At 41.9% G+C, this 14,074-nt stretch overlaps 1 protein-coding gene across 2 annotated transcripts in view; it reads right to left on the reverse strand.

Annotated features, from left to right (window-relative positions):
• LOC140491438 (double C2-like domain-containing protein beta) overlaps nt 1-14,074 on the reverse strand; it is a 280,010-nt gene that overhangs the window by 69,083 nt on the left and 196,853 nt on the right. For both annotated transcript variants that reach the window (XM_072589607.1, XM_072589606.1), the window contains one exon: nt 6,144-6,270. In XM_072589607.1, the coding sequence (XP_072445708.1) occupies nt 6,144-6,270 (127 nt within the window). The remainder of the gene's footprint in view (nt 1-6,143; nt 6,271-14,074) is intronic.

The following is a 14,074-nucleotide window of genomic DNA, read 5'->3' on the forward strand; positions in this document are numbered from 1 at the left end:
GAACCATTGAACTTTGGCCAGTTGCTCCCTCATAGCTCCATATTTCCCTTTATTCAACTGAAATATTGTCACTTCAGGATGTTGATAATGCCATTGAATGTCAAGGGACAGTGGTTAGATTGTCACTGATTGATGATGGTCCAAGCCTAGCATTTGTGTGGTGCCAATCTTACTTGCCACATGTCAGCCCAAACCTGGATATTGTCCAGATCTTGTGCATTTGAACATGGGCTGCTTCAATATCTGAGGAGTTGTAAATGGTGCTGAACATTGTGCAATCATCAGCGAACATCCCCACTTCTGACCTTATGATGGAGGGAAGGTAATTGATGAAGCAGCTGAAGATGGTTGGGCTGAGGACATTACCTTGAGGAGATGTCCTGGAGCTCAGATGACTGAACTCCAACAACCAGCTTCCTGTGTGTCAGGTGTGATTCCAACCACCGGAGAATTTGGGCCTGATTCCCATTGACTCCAGCTTTGCTAGGGCTCCTTGATGTCAAGGCTGTCATTCTCACCTCACCTCTGGAATTCAGCTCTTTTGTCCATGTTTGGACCAAGGCTGTAATGAGGTCAGGAGCTGAGTGGCTCTAGCAGAATCCAAACTAGGCATCATTAAGCAGGTCATTGTTAAGCAGGTGCTACTTGAAGCCACTAGGATGATAGCTCCATTACTTTACTGCTGATCAAGAGTGGACTGACAGGGCAGTATTTGGCTGGGTTGGATTTGTCCCACTGTTTATGTTCAGGACTTAGCTGGGCAGTTTTCTACTTGTTGGGTAGATGCCAGGTTTGTAACTGTACTGGAAGAGCTTGGCTAGGGGAGTAGCAAATTCTGGAGCACGTCTTCAGTATTAATTCCAGGATGTTGTCAGGACCTGTAGCCTTTGCAGTGACCAGTGTCTCTAACCGTTTCTTAATATCATGTGGAGTGAATCAAATTGGTTGAAAACTGGTATCTGTGAAGTTGGGAACCACTGCAGGAGGCCAAGATGGATCATTCATCTGGCATTTTTGGCTGAAGACAGCTGCAAAAGCTTCAGGCTTATCTTTTGCACTGATGTGCTGGGCTCTTCCATCATTGAGGATGGGGATATTTGTGGAGCTTCCTTCTCCTCCAGTGAGTTGTTTAATTCCCCACTATCATTCACAACTGGATGTGGCAGGACTGCAGCGCTTCAATCTGATCTGTTAGTTGTGGGATCGCTTAGCTCTGACCATCACTTGCTACTTATGCTGTTTGGCGTACAAGTAGTCCTGTTTGGTGGCTTCATCACGTTGGCACCTCATCTTCAGGTATGGGCCTGGTGCTGCTCCTGGCATGCCCACCTGCAGTTTTCATTGAACTAGGGTTGATCCCCTGGCTTGATAGCAATGGCTGAGTGAGGGATACCATACCGTGAGGCTTATAAATTGTGCTGGAGAGTTCTGCTGCTGTTGATGGCCCATTGCACCTCATGGATGCCCAGTCTTGCATTGCTAGATCTATTCAAAGTCTGTCTCATTTAGCACAGTGATAGTGCCACGGAACACAATGAAGGATGTTCGTAATCTGAAGACAGAACTTCATCTCCACAAGGACAGTGCAGTGGTCACTCTTTTATGGAGAGCTGCATCTGCAGTTGGCAGATTGGTAAGGATGAGGTCAAGTTGGTTTTTCCCTCTTGTTGGTTCCTTGACCACCTGCCACAGACCCAGTCTAGCAGCTATGTCCTTTAGGACCTGAGCAGCTCAATCAGGAGCACTGCTGCTGAGTCACTCTTCAGCATTGAAATCCCCCACTCTGAATACATGTCGTGACCTTGCCATCCTCAATGCTTCCTTCAAGTGATGTTCAACATGGAGGAATACTGATCCATCAGCCAAGGGAGGAACAGTACATGGTAATCAGCTGGGGTTTCCTTGTCCATGTTTAACCTGAAGCCATGAGACTTTGTGGAGCCTGGAATCAATGTTAATGACTCCAGGGGCAACACCCTCCCAACAATATCCCACTTCGTTGCCATCTCTACTGGATCTGTCCTTCAATCACTTCTTCATGTCTTCAGCTGTCTGGACTGATTCCCAGCAGTTGTTTGCCCCTCTCTCTCAGTCATTAAAATAACCTCTTTGTTCAAGGTTAGCTATCCTAAGAGTCCTACATCATGAGATGCTAAAATGCTGTTTGGTTATAATGTTAATATGTTGTTTGGTTATATTTTGTGATGCCCCTTGTAATACTTTCCTATTTTACACCTGAAGGGTTTATGCTCGAAACATCGACTCTCCTGCTCCTTGGATGCTGCCTGACCTTCTGTGCTTTTCCAGCACCATACTCTTCGACTCTGATCTCCAGCATCTGCAGTTCTCACTTTCTCATATTTCATGTATTTAAAAGTGTAAATTATGGTTGTTCTCTTGGGCAATTAATGACAATATTAATAATTCATTGAACCCTCTCATCCCAACAAAGTCTTGCAGTCAAATATATCTGTCTATGATGTCCATGTGCTGCTGTATTGCTCTAAGTTGCCCTCTTTGTGTTTAGCATTATTTTCCTCCTTTACTCTTTAAAGCATCATCTTTACAAAGAGTTGCTAGCACAGAATTTGATGTTGGTTGAGACAGCTAACTGCTCCAATAACATGGTGAGAAAAGGAACATCTGCTTCTCAGTTCCTCAGCCAAATGGGACTTTTCAGAATGAATAACAATGAGATGAAACCAATCCTGGTGCAAGAAGAATTGACGCAGCTGTGCAAAACCTTATTTCATTGTCCCAGCTCCATATTTGCACACTGTCATTTCAACAGAGTCTTCTTAGTAGCCTGCGGAATATCTCCTTGATTCACGCCAAAGCTTATTAATGGATGAGGGACATTATGATGTTTTCAAGAGATTTTTATCTGCAATCTAGGGTTGCTGTGTTTTACATCTTTAAAACAGAGACTTTATCCTCTCCTTTCCTATCTATTCCTCCCAATATAGTTCCCATCTCACTCCCTCAAGACCCTGTGCTGGGTCCTCTACTTTTTGTCATTTACATAAATGATTTGGATACGAGCATAAGAGGTACAGTTAGTAAGTTTGCAGATGACACCCAAATAGGAAGTGTAGTGGACAGTGAAGAGGGTTACCTCAGATTACAACAGGATCTTGACTAGATGGGCCAATGGGCTGAGAGGTTGCGGATGGAGTTTATTTCAGATAAATGCGAGGTGCTGCATTTTGGGAAAGCAAATCTTAGCAGGATTTATACACTTAATGGTAAGGTCCTAGGAAGTGTTGCTGAACAAAGAGACCTTGGAGTGCAGGTTCATAGTTCCTTGAAAGTGGAGTCGCAGGTAGGTAGAATAGTGAAGAAGATGTTTGGTATGCTTTCTTTTATTGGTCAGAGTATTGAGTACAGGAGTTGGGAGGTCATGTTGCGGCTGTACAGGATATTGATTAGGCCACTATTGGAATATTGCATGCAATTCTGGTTTCCTTCCTATCAGAAAGATGTTGTAAAACTTGAAAGGGTTCAGAAAAGATTCACAAGGATGTTGCCAGGTTTGGGGGATTTAAGCTATAGGGATAGGCTGAACAGGCTGGGGCTGTTTTCCCTGAAGCGTCGGAGGCTGAGAGGTGACCTTATAGAGGTTTACAAAATTATGAGGGGCATGGATAGGGTAAATCGGCAAAGTCTTTTCCCTGGGGTCAGGGAATCCAGAACTAGAGGGCATAGGTTTAGGGTGAGAGGGGAAAGATATAAAAGAGACCTACAGGGAAACTTCTTCACACAGAGGGTGGTACATGTATGGAATGAGCTGCCAGAGGATGTGGTGAAGACTGGTACAATTGCAACATTTAAGAGGCATTTGGATGGGTATATGAATAGGAAGGGTTTGGAGGGTTAAGGGCCGGGTGCTGGCAGGTGGGACTAGATTGGGTTGGGATATCTGGTCAGCATGGATGGGTTGGACCGAAGGGTCTGTTTCCATGCTGTACATTTCTATGACTCTATGACTCTATAAGTGATGTAGACTTGAGTGTATCTGGAACATCAATTCTGGCTGGATCACAACAAGAGCCATTAAGTATCACTCTTCTCTTAATCTTCGGTGGAGATAACCTCAGCTTTTTTCCTCTGCTATCAAAATGCTTTACCCTTATCTGTTACTTGGAACCTGAGAATTTCCTGAGTTTCTTTTTGATTTCCCTCCATGCTCTCTCCTGGTTTCCCTGGATCTACCAGGTTCCTTTGACCCCAAATCTACTAAGCAAGGGACTATCAAACCTTCTTCTTGGCCTTTGTTTTACAGAGTAAATGGCATCCTTTGATCTCATATTCTCCCTTTTACTTTGAAAACTGACATCATCAGCCTTTCTCGTCAAAGCCCTATCCTTCAACGCCTCATCATTGCAAACGAAGAGCCGGTTTCAACCCTCTCTTTCCTCTCCAAAGTCCTTAAACTTGCTGGTACATCCCACATTTGGACCAAACTTCTCCAGAATGTCATGTCTGAATCTGGACAAATTGATTGTTACTCTGCAAGAGCAACAAACTCCACACAACTCACAAATCACATTCCCTGTTGCCTCTCATTCTTCTCAATCTCTCATCATCTTTTCACCTAATTACTACCTCACTCTCCCTAAATGGCGGACCCTCCTCCATTGTGTAGCTCTATTGATCCATTCTGTCTTGGCTTCACTCTCATGTATCTGAAACAAGTATCTCTACCCATTCTATCTTGTGAACTCTGGATTCTCCTAAAATCTATTGTTGATCCCTTTCTCCTCCTCCTACTTATCTGCACATTGCAACGGAAATAACTTACATAGGGTCAGCTGCTGTTATCTAATTTTGATTCCCCACCAGCCTTCTGGACCTATTGTTAAATTATTGGTCCACCAACCAATCCCGCATGAGGCTTTGCTTCCTTCAATTAAATATTGCGAAACCAAAGTCCTCATCTTTATCTCCTCATCACAAAATCCATTTATTTCATTCTCACATTTAAATTGCTTTGTGTGCTATGACTAAGCTTACTGAGAAAAATTATATCAACAGAATTAACCTTTATTTTTTGGCATTGCAGTATGATATTGAGATGAGTACGAATACAAAACAAACATCCTGCACAGCCGCTAAGGAAAGGATCAGCCTTTCTCCATTATAGTCTTAATGAGAAAATGCTGCAGAGAAAATAGGATACCTGTTGCACAATTATTGAAATATTCAAAATCCAGGGATTCTATAATTCCATTGCTTTCTCCATGTATATCCTCACCAAACACACCCTGTGGTATAAATTGCTGTAATCGCTTGAAATTGGGGATGCTTGATTTAATTTGTTTTATTATTGTCACATGTACCTAGGTACAGTGAAAAGTTTTGATTTGTGTGCAGTACAGGCAGATCATAGCATACTAAATGTATAGGATAATAGAACAGATCAAAGAATACAATATTATGGCTGCTGAGTGGGTGCACAGAGTACAAGATCAACATTAAGTTTAAAATTTGAGGAGTCCATTCAGGAGTCTAATAACAGCAAGGAAGAAGTTGTCTTGAATCTATTTGTATGTGCACACCAACATTTATATCTTGTGACCAGTGGAAGAGGGTGGAAAAGAGTATAACTGGGGTTATACTCTTTGAGTATGTTGGTTGCTTTCCCAAGGCAGCAGGAAGTGTAGATGGAGTTAATGGATGGAAGGCTGGCATGTGTGATGGACTGGGCTGTCTTCATGGCACGCTGTAGTTTGATGTGGTCTTGGGAAGAGCAGTTGCCATACCATGTTGTGATGTATCCATACAGAATGCTTTCTACAATGCACCTATAGAGATTGTTAAGAGGCCTTGAGGACATGTTAAATTTTCTTAGCTTCTGAAGAAGTACAGTGGAGCAGTTCTTGCATTGGACTTGATGATTGCAAGATGAAAAACGCCAGCAATGTCATTTTTTAAAACAATACCTTTTGATGATATTGCATGCATAATTTCCAACAGTACAGATCATACATTGCACCTCCCAGGGAATTGAATCCTGTACTACTGTATTTTGAGAGGATTAAGAACCTGAAGGGAAAATGAATGTCTAGCTGGTTAATGACCATAAAGATCTAACCCTTTTGGCTGTCAAGTGAAAAATCAATGTAAACAGGATTAACACTTACTGGAAGCTGTTTCTCCAGGCAAATGTTGAAGGTCTTCGTTTGATTTGGCTTTAATCTTTTCAGTGGAATTCTTGTTTCACCAATGAACTCATTATGACGGAATTTATCTTCATCGCATACCGAAATTCTGCAACAATAAAATGGCAGACATTATCGGCAAATATTTTGGCAGCAGTGACCTGAATATACATGCACTGGTAAAAAAGACTGTGTGATCCATACATTGAAAATTTAAAACATGATTACAGGCAACAAACAACTGAAAGAGTGTCAAGGTTAGAGTGGTGCTGGAAAAACACAGCAGGTCAGGCAGCATCCGAGGAGCAGGAAAATCAATGTTTCGGGCAGGAGCCCTCCATCAGGCATTCAGTTTCTCGGATGAAGGGCCCCTGCCTGAAACATCAATTTTCCTGCTCCTCGGATGATGCCTGACCTGCTGTGCTTTTCCAGCACCACTCTAATCTTGACTCTGATCTCCAGCATCTGCAGTCCTCACTTTCGCCTAACTGAAAGAGTGTGCATTAATGAAACAATTAATTCCTTTAAGCAAAATGAAAACAACAATAAATTCCAACGGTGCAGTATACATGATCTTTTGAAGCTAATAAAGAAATATTTATACAGTTTATGCTGGGCTTTTCATGTAAGGAACACTAACGCAATCTTGCTAATCTTAATTTCTAGAAGTAGAAATGCATGGAAAGCAGCAAGGAGGATTGTACAAGACTGCAGAAAAGCAGATATTTATTAGATTTAGGAAGATAGATGGCAGACACAACCTAATGTTCATTAACGTGAGCTACGTTTTATAACAAGGGAGGAAGTACTAGACCTGAAGATACATAATTAATAGGAAGAGGCTGAAGAGTGAAAATGAAAAGTGATCTAAAAGTGCAAATATTTTACTGGTTGAAAGTACAAATTCAATTGTTAGTTGCATAAACGGCAATACGTTTTTGGGTTTAATGCGTGAGAGATACAAAGTGCAAGGTCAACATGGAATTTGATATCAGGATACTATGGGATGTATTTTGGCTTCCGAGCTGGGAAGCCTGGGTCAGTGCCCAATCAAACAGTTAATGGTTTACTTTAGTTGTCAAAATAAAATTCCCTGTTAAATTAAAGCTTTCATTAATCTAGGCTCACAGAAAAGATTGACTGACATCTTTAGTGGTTAAGTTGTTCTTTCTGTGATCCTTTTTCTCAATGTCTCAATGTTTGTTTGGACAAGATAGACAAGGTGTGAAGCTTTTGAAGCCTCTGTTACTATCATATTCGTGGTCTATCACTTTGTCACATGTATTGGATTGTAGTTTTATTTTAAAAAGGATTTGTGAATAAGATTGTTTTCTTTCCTTCAGTTTTCCACTTTATATTGTCATTATATAATTCATTGCTTATAAGCATAGTACTTACTGGGTGAAAGTGCATGAATTAGCATCCGCAATGAGAGGTGTAAATATATGACTTACATAAAACAAACTGAAGGCTAGCTGCGACTGGGAAACTCTGCAGCAGTCAAAAGCCTGTGAAGACGCTGTTGAAAACATGCAGGAGGTAGTCACGTGACATTCCGTGTCGCGCTCGGAAGAATGCGAGGCGGTCACGTAACTTTCTGTTTCACGCTCGGAAGAGTGTGAGGCGGTCACGTGACGTTCCGTTCCGTGCCCGGAAGAGTGCGGGGCGGTCACGTGACGTTCCGTTTCGCGCCCAGGAAGGGTGCGGGGCGGTCACGTGACATTCCGTTTCGCGCTCAGGAAGTGGGCCAAGGAGGTCACATGATGATCCGTTTCGCGGGCAAAAGAAGCTCACGTGGGGTCGGACATCCGGGAATGCGAGGAGGCGGGGAATGGAGTCAGATCAACAGCCAATGAGAAGATAATTCTACCTCAGTGTGTGTATGACGTTTTTTATGGTATAAAAGACTGGGGCAGGGACAAAACGAGGTCTTACTTTTTGAACTGCCACACGTGGTAGTTGGTCAGGGAAAAAAGGGTTAGACCCAGAGCTCTGCATGCTTTGTCCACTTACTGTTTAAAATAAATTAAGAGTGTGAGACTGAATATCTTCTCCTAGTGCTTCATTTAAAAGAACACGCAGGACAAGGCTCACACATAGAAGAAAGTAAATTGGTAGATTGAGCCAAGTCCTACAGAGGCCATGGAGGATGCTAGAGGCATAGGATGGCAGGGTGGGGGTGGGGGGGCATACAGGCATCAGTAAGACCTTGAGTTGACTTTTGAATCTCTTTAAGATGTTAAAAATGTTATTAAGTATTGCAGTATGTCCCTAGTGTCCCTACTGGCCATACTTTTAACCTATAGCACCCTGGCTGGAATTTTATGGCATTGAGGACTCTCGATGGAGCCATACCTCGTACATCCCTGTATTCTTGAGGATGTCGATTCCCAATCTTTCTGTAGGCTTTTTGAAGATTCATGAGGCCATCCTTGAGCTTAGCAATCTGTTCTGTACTGGGACAATCCCTAATGTTCTACCCTAATTGGGTCCCTGGTTTATGTTGCAGAGTAAATTGTTCCAACATTAAATCCTCCTTTGATTGAAGAAAGTCTGATAACCCTTCCCTCACTTCAGTGCCCAATATCTTATTTATTGATACTTTAAATTTCTACACTCTCAACATCTCCCTAAATTATACTAATTGGTTAATAAATGTTTCTAACGATTCATCAGATGTTGAGCTAACTGATCGGATGAGTGAGATCCAATCTGTAAATTTCACCTAGGGCTAAAATACACGTCAAGTGCTTTAATCAATGCATAGTAGTACATAGTACATTATTTCATCCTTTAGTTTAGCACAACATAAGCAGCTGTTAGACCTGCAGCATATACAAACGTGTAGCTCCCATTTTGGCTTGTTCTGGATTTTCTAATTATCAAAACATTGGTGAAATGACAAAATCTCTATTGAAGCTGCTATCCCCATGGAACAGGCAGCATGGCTGTCTTGGGTGTGAACTCCAAATATTCTTTCTTCCTGTCGAAACTTTCTTATTGAGAATATTGCTGGTTTATGACTTGGCTTTGAAGTCTTCCAAGGTTCTATTTCGTACTCTTCGGAGGCCTCCTGCTCTGTAGCCCTGTAATGAAAGTCTTCTGATGTCTTTTCTCAATCTTTAGAACCTTCTTTACTAGCTCTTTTCTTGAAGTCTTCCGAGGTCCTGCCTTGCATTTGGAAACTTCCTTTTTCAATATGTTCCTTGCACTGTGTTTCAATCTCAGAATGTGGCTATGGAGCTTTTCCCCTGAGCTGACACCATGTTGCATTTTATGCTGCAAGCCAATACTGCTCCTAGAGAAATTGGTCGGGAATATCTCAGGGTATGGGTACCTGTACATACACTGTCACTGAGGCTGCTTACTCCTCAACTCTAAGCAAGGCTCTTCACCTCTTCATGTATTGGACCACTCCTTATTCACATCTGTTCAGAGGTTCTCAGATATAGCTCTCCAGTGTAGTCTCTAAGACCACTCTCTTCACATGCTCATTCTAACTGGTGTCTTCTCTTACTGATGTCAGTGTCATGTGAACAGTTACAAAGAGTCATAGAGATGCACAGCACAGAAACAGAGCCTTCTGTCCAACTTGTCCATACTGACCACATATCCCAACCTAATCTAGTCCCATTTGTCAGCACTTGGCCCATTTCTCTAAACCTTCCAATTCATCTACCTATCTGGATGCCTTTTAAATGCTATAATTGTACCAGCCTCCACCACTTTCCTTGGCAGCTCATTCCATACACGTACCACCTTTTGCATGAAAATGTTGCCCCTTAGGACACTTTTGAATCTTTCCCCTCTCACCCTCAACCTATGCCCTTGAGTTCTGGACTCCCCCACCCCAGGGAAACAATCTTGTCTATTTATCCTATCCATGCCCCTCACAGATTTATAAACTTCTATAAGATTTCAGATCAATACCATTGATTATTGCCACAATTATTGCAATTCAATACAGGTGTAGAGCTTCCTTTTGTTTTGTCAAATGTCAAGTTCTCTTCATAAAGAAAATCCCCAGAATTGAATAGGATCTTGAAAGGGATTTGAGAAATAATTAAAAGCATGTGGTCATAGTCAACCCTGAGTCAATTCCCATACTGTACCAGCAGACTGGACAAGACTTCTTGAGTTGAAAACAAGAGATAAATGTCTTTTCTGCAATAGTGAGAGCAAATTTAATTACAACTGAATTGTAACAGTTTATTCGAATTACAGCGAAAGTGTGATGAGTTAAACTTGGAATGCCAATTGTGTCAGGGATGTTAGCCATCTCTCTGCAGAATAACCAATCCAATAGAACAATGCATGCACTAAGCTAAAGATCCAGGACTGGTAACTCCAGATTAACCAAATTAGTTGACCGCTCTCAACTAATTGGAGCATTGTTAAGCGATACTAGAACACGAAAACATCAAGATCATCCTGTTCAAACCCTCCAAACATAGCTAAGCCTGTGAGAAAGTTAGAAATGTAGTGGATCAGACAGGAACTCAAGTTGACACAGCAAGTGGAAAACTACAATGTGAAGCAAAAAGAGTAAGAATCCACTACAGAGCTTGTCATCTATTCTAAAACATTAGATGAGCATCTAGGAACAGTTTGACCAGCAGACATTTTCTCCAGCAAGAAAGAGGATGAGAATGGCCGTTTTTCCCTATGTCGAAGCAGCTCTGTTAATGAGGTTCAAGGCTTCTCAAGCAGAGAATGATCCCAGCTCCAGCCCAATCCTGCAGGAAAAGGGGAGTCATGCTGCAAATAAGCTGGACTACTAGGAGTTCACCTGCAGTGACGGATGGATGGGTCAACTGAAGATAAGGAATGGTGTAATCTCTGTATGGTAAGCAGTGATGACAACAGTGACAGATAATGGCTGCAAAATTATCTCAACCACATCCTGAGCGAGTTTGTGCACAAGAACATTTTTAATGCAGAAGCAATTGAACTGAACTTACCATCTTTGATTGGAAGAGGAAACATGTAATGGTGGCAAGTGAAGCTAGGAAAGATATGGTCTGCACCAACGTGGAGGCAACAGAAAGCTATCACTTCCTACGTGGGCAAGTCCAAGAGGCTACATTGCTTTGAGGATGCCAAAAACATCCACACAGTACAAGGCTAAAAAAAACACCTGTTTGAACAATCCATTATACAGTCAGTTCTTCTACAGTGCGATGGTTGCATTCTTATGCAATCCCCACATTATAGAAAAATCACGCTTTAGAAACAGCACTTAAAGTATTGGCGCTGTAATCATGTTCCAGCCAACACATGTTTTAAAAGTTTGAGCCTTAGAAACAGCTTCGCCAATTTGTCAAGCGTGTTACAGCAAACTCCTGTTGACAAAATGTGCGTAAAAAGACCCATACTATTGAGCTGAGGTTCCAGATGACCTTGAGGAGTTTTATGAATGCCTCCTTGCTCTCCCACCTGTTTCCCAAGCTGAAGCTACAAAGGCCAAAGAAAAGCTTCATAATCTCACCCCGCACCATGAAAACATCAAAAACATTTTTGACTGTATTGACAGTATGGCAGAATGTATTACACATGATGCAAGACAATGGACTAAGAGAAAAAGATTACTGAACTTTTCTGGAGATAACTCCAAGAACCTTTCTCTATGTAAGGTCAGCCCAATGTATACATTGAAAATAAAAATCATTTTCATGTATTTATTCCTTCAGTGTGTTTGCATTTGGCATTTTTGTTTGAGAGAGTGTGGGTTGTAGGCAAATCAGGTTACAGTATATAAGAGTTTCCTCAGCCATCTCAAAACTCTTCATGCAACATTTCAAATACAACATTTCAACTCATCGCAATTTTACTAGAATATCCTTAACGAATATCCTTTATTGTCACATGTATTCAATGTAACATACAGTGAGAAGTGTGTATTGTTGCCCACATATAGTTGCCATTCACATTGACTTAGAAAAAAATTAAAAGATAACTTAAAGAGAGTCCAACGTTTCCTTCTCCTCTCCTAGGCCACGCCCCAGAGGGTGCCACCCTCCAGGCTTTCCAGCCCACACCATGTCGCTACCAGGGGCCCAATCCACTTGGAAGCAAGAGTCCTCTTCCAGGATTCACAGGCCGACTGACCGACTCTGTAGCCACGCTGCCCCTCTGAAGCTGCCTCTCTTTGTCAGGTAGATTTGAGAGAAAAGAAAGGGTAGAAGGGAAAAGAGAAAGAAAAGAAAAATGCAGACAAAGAGGACAAGCCCAGGCACAGGAGCTCGTACGCTGCCTACTCCACTGCAGTTACCTTGACTTTTAGATGACCATAATTTTACTTGTCCTATGACATTTGAAGGTGAACAACAATAATACAATTAAGTAATAATTTAACCAAACACCTCAGGGACTATACAGAGGCAAAAATAACCAGAACTGAGAAATGCAGGAAGGAGTATGCATGTTTGTGTCCTCAGTCAAAAAGGTAGATTTAGCTCATGTTTTTGAAGGAAGCTGAAGAGATATCAAGGTTGAGCATGAATGCTTCAGAGTACAGCAGCTGAATGGCTAGTCCCTACAGCCAAGCATAAGGCAGGAGGAAATACAATGCAAGGAACCGAAATATCAAATAAATGCAGGCTGCAGTCAAGTCACTGGAACTGAATAATATTGCAAAACTTGTGAAATGTACGGCCAGAAATAGAGTTATAAATATTCGCAATGATTTTTAAACTCATGCATGTGTAGATAAAGCAACCAATGAAAGTTGGCTAGCACAGAGTAATAGAAGTAAGAGTAGAGTAATAAGATTTTGGTCCTTGAAGTTTTGATCAATAACAATTCATGAAAGGGAGAACTCAGCAATGTGGTAATAAAGGGATGTTTGGATGTAATAAAGACATGGCTAAAAGTTTCAATAATATTTGAAATGTGATAGATGCAGAGTTCTTCAAAGTTAGCTCAAATAGGAATTGGTTCACAGTTCAGCATTGGTCTAAGGGAGCAGTTAGCAAGGGGGGCAATTAGGAATGTAGTGCAGAGATTGAAGCAGGAGGTGTTCGTATCGCTTTGTTCTCGCTGCTATTGAGCTCAAATAACTTAATGAGCAATCAAGGGTGTTGATATTAAAGTAGAATGCTGTCACCATGTACCTGAAAAATGTGACTGTATGGCATCACCAAAGGGAAACATGCAGATGAGGAAAAGAATAGGACCAAGGATAAAGTCTTGAAGAGCACCTAGCTTTTAGGGCAGGTTAGAAAACCAACAAGGAGATTAGATTAGATTCCCTACAGTATGGAAACAGGTCCTTCGGCCCAACAAACCCATACTGACCCTCCAAAGAGTAACTCACCCAGACCCGTTCCCCTACATTATATTCACCCCCGACTAATTCACCTAACACCAAGGGCAATTTAGAATGGCCAATTCACCTGACCTGCACATCTTTGGACTGTGGGAGGAAACCGGAGCACCCGGAGGAAACCCACGCAGACACGGGGAGAATATGCAAACTCCACACATACAGTCGCCTGAGGCTGGAATTGAACCCGGGTCCCTGGCACTGTGAGGCAACAGTACTAAGGTGCACTAGCTTTATTAAGATAAGCAGAAATAGAACCAGAATTCACACAGGAACACAACAGAACAAAGAGAGGGATGCAGTTGCTGACTGTGTCAAACATCATTGAGGTTGAGGAAGGAGGAGGAGGAGGAGGACGATGGGCAGCACAATCACTGGCCCCATATCATTATCATTAGTTGTTGACAAAGGGAAAGGTAGAATGAACAATTCATAAAGAGAACAAGGGGAAAGGTGGGTGCAAATCCTCATCACGAAAACATGTTTGAAAACGTTTAGAATTGTTTTTAAACAGAACTTCAACGATGTTAGCATGTTCATGAGAAAGAATATCTTCCAGCCCTGTGGAACTTGACAATGATCAACAACT

This window comes from Chiloscyllium punctatum, chromosome 19, assembly GCF_047496795.1.
Source record: "Chiloscyllium punctatum isolate Juve2018m chromosome 19, sChiPun1.3, whole genome shotgun sequence".
Lineage (NCBI taxonomy): Eukaryota > Metazoa > Chordata > Chondrichthyes > Orectolobiformes > Hemiscylliidae > Chiloscyllium > Chiloscyllium punctatum.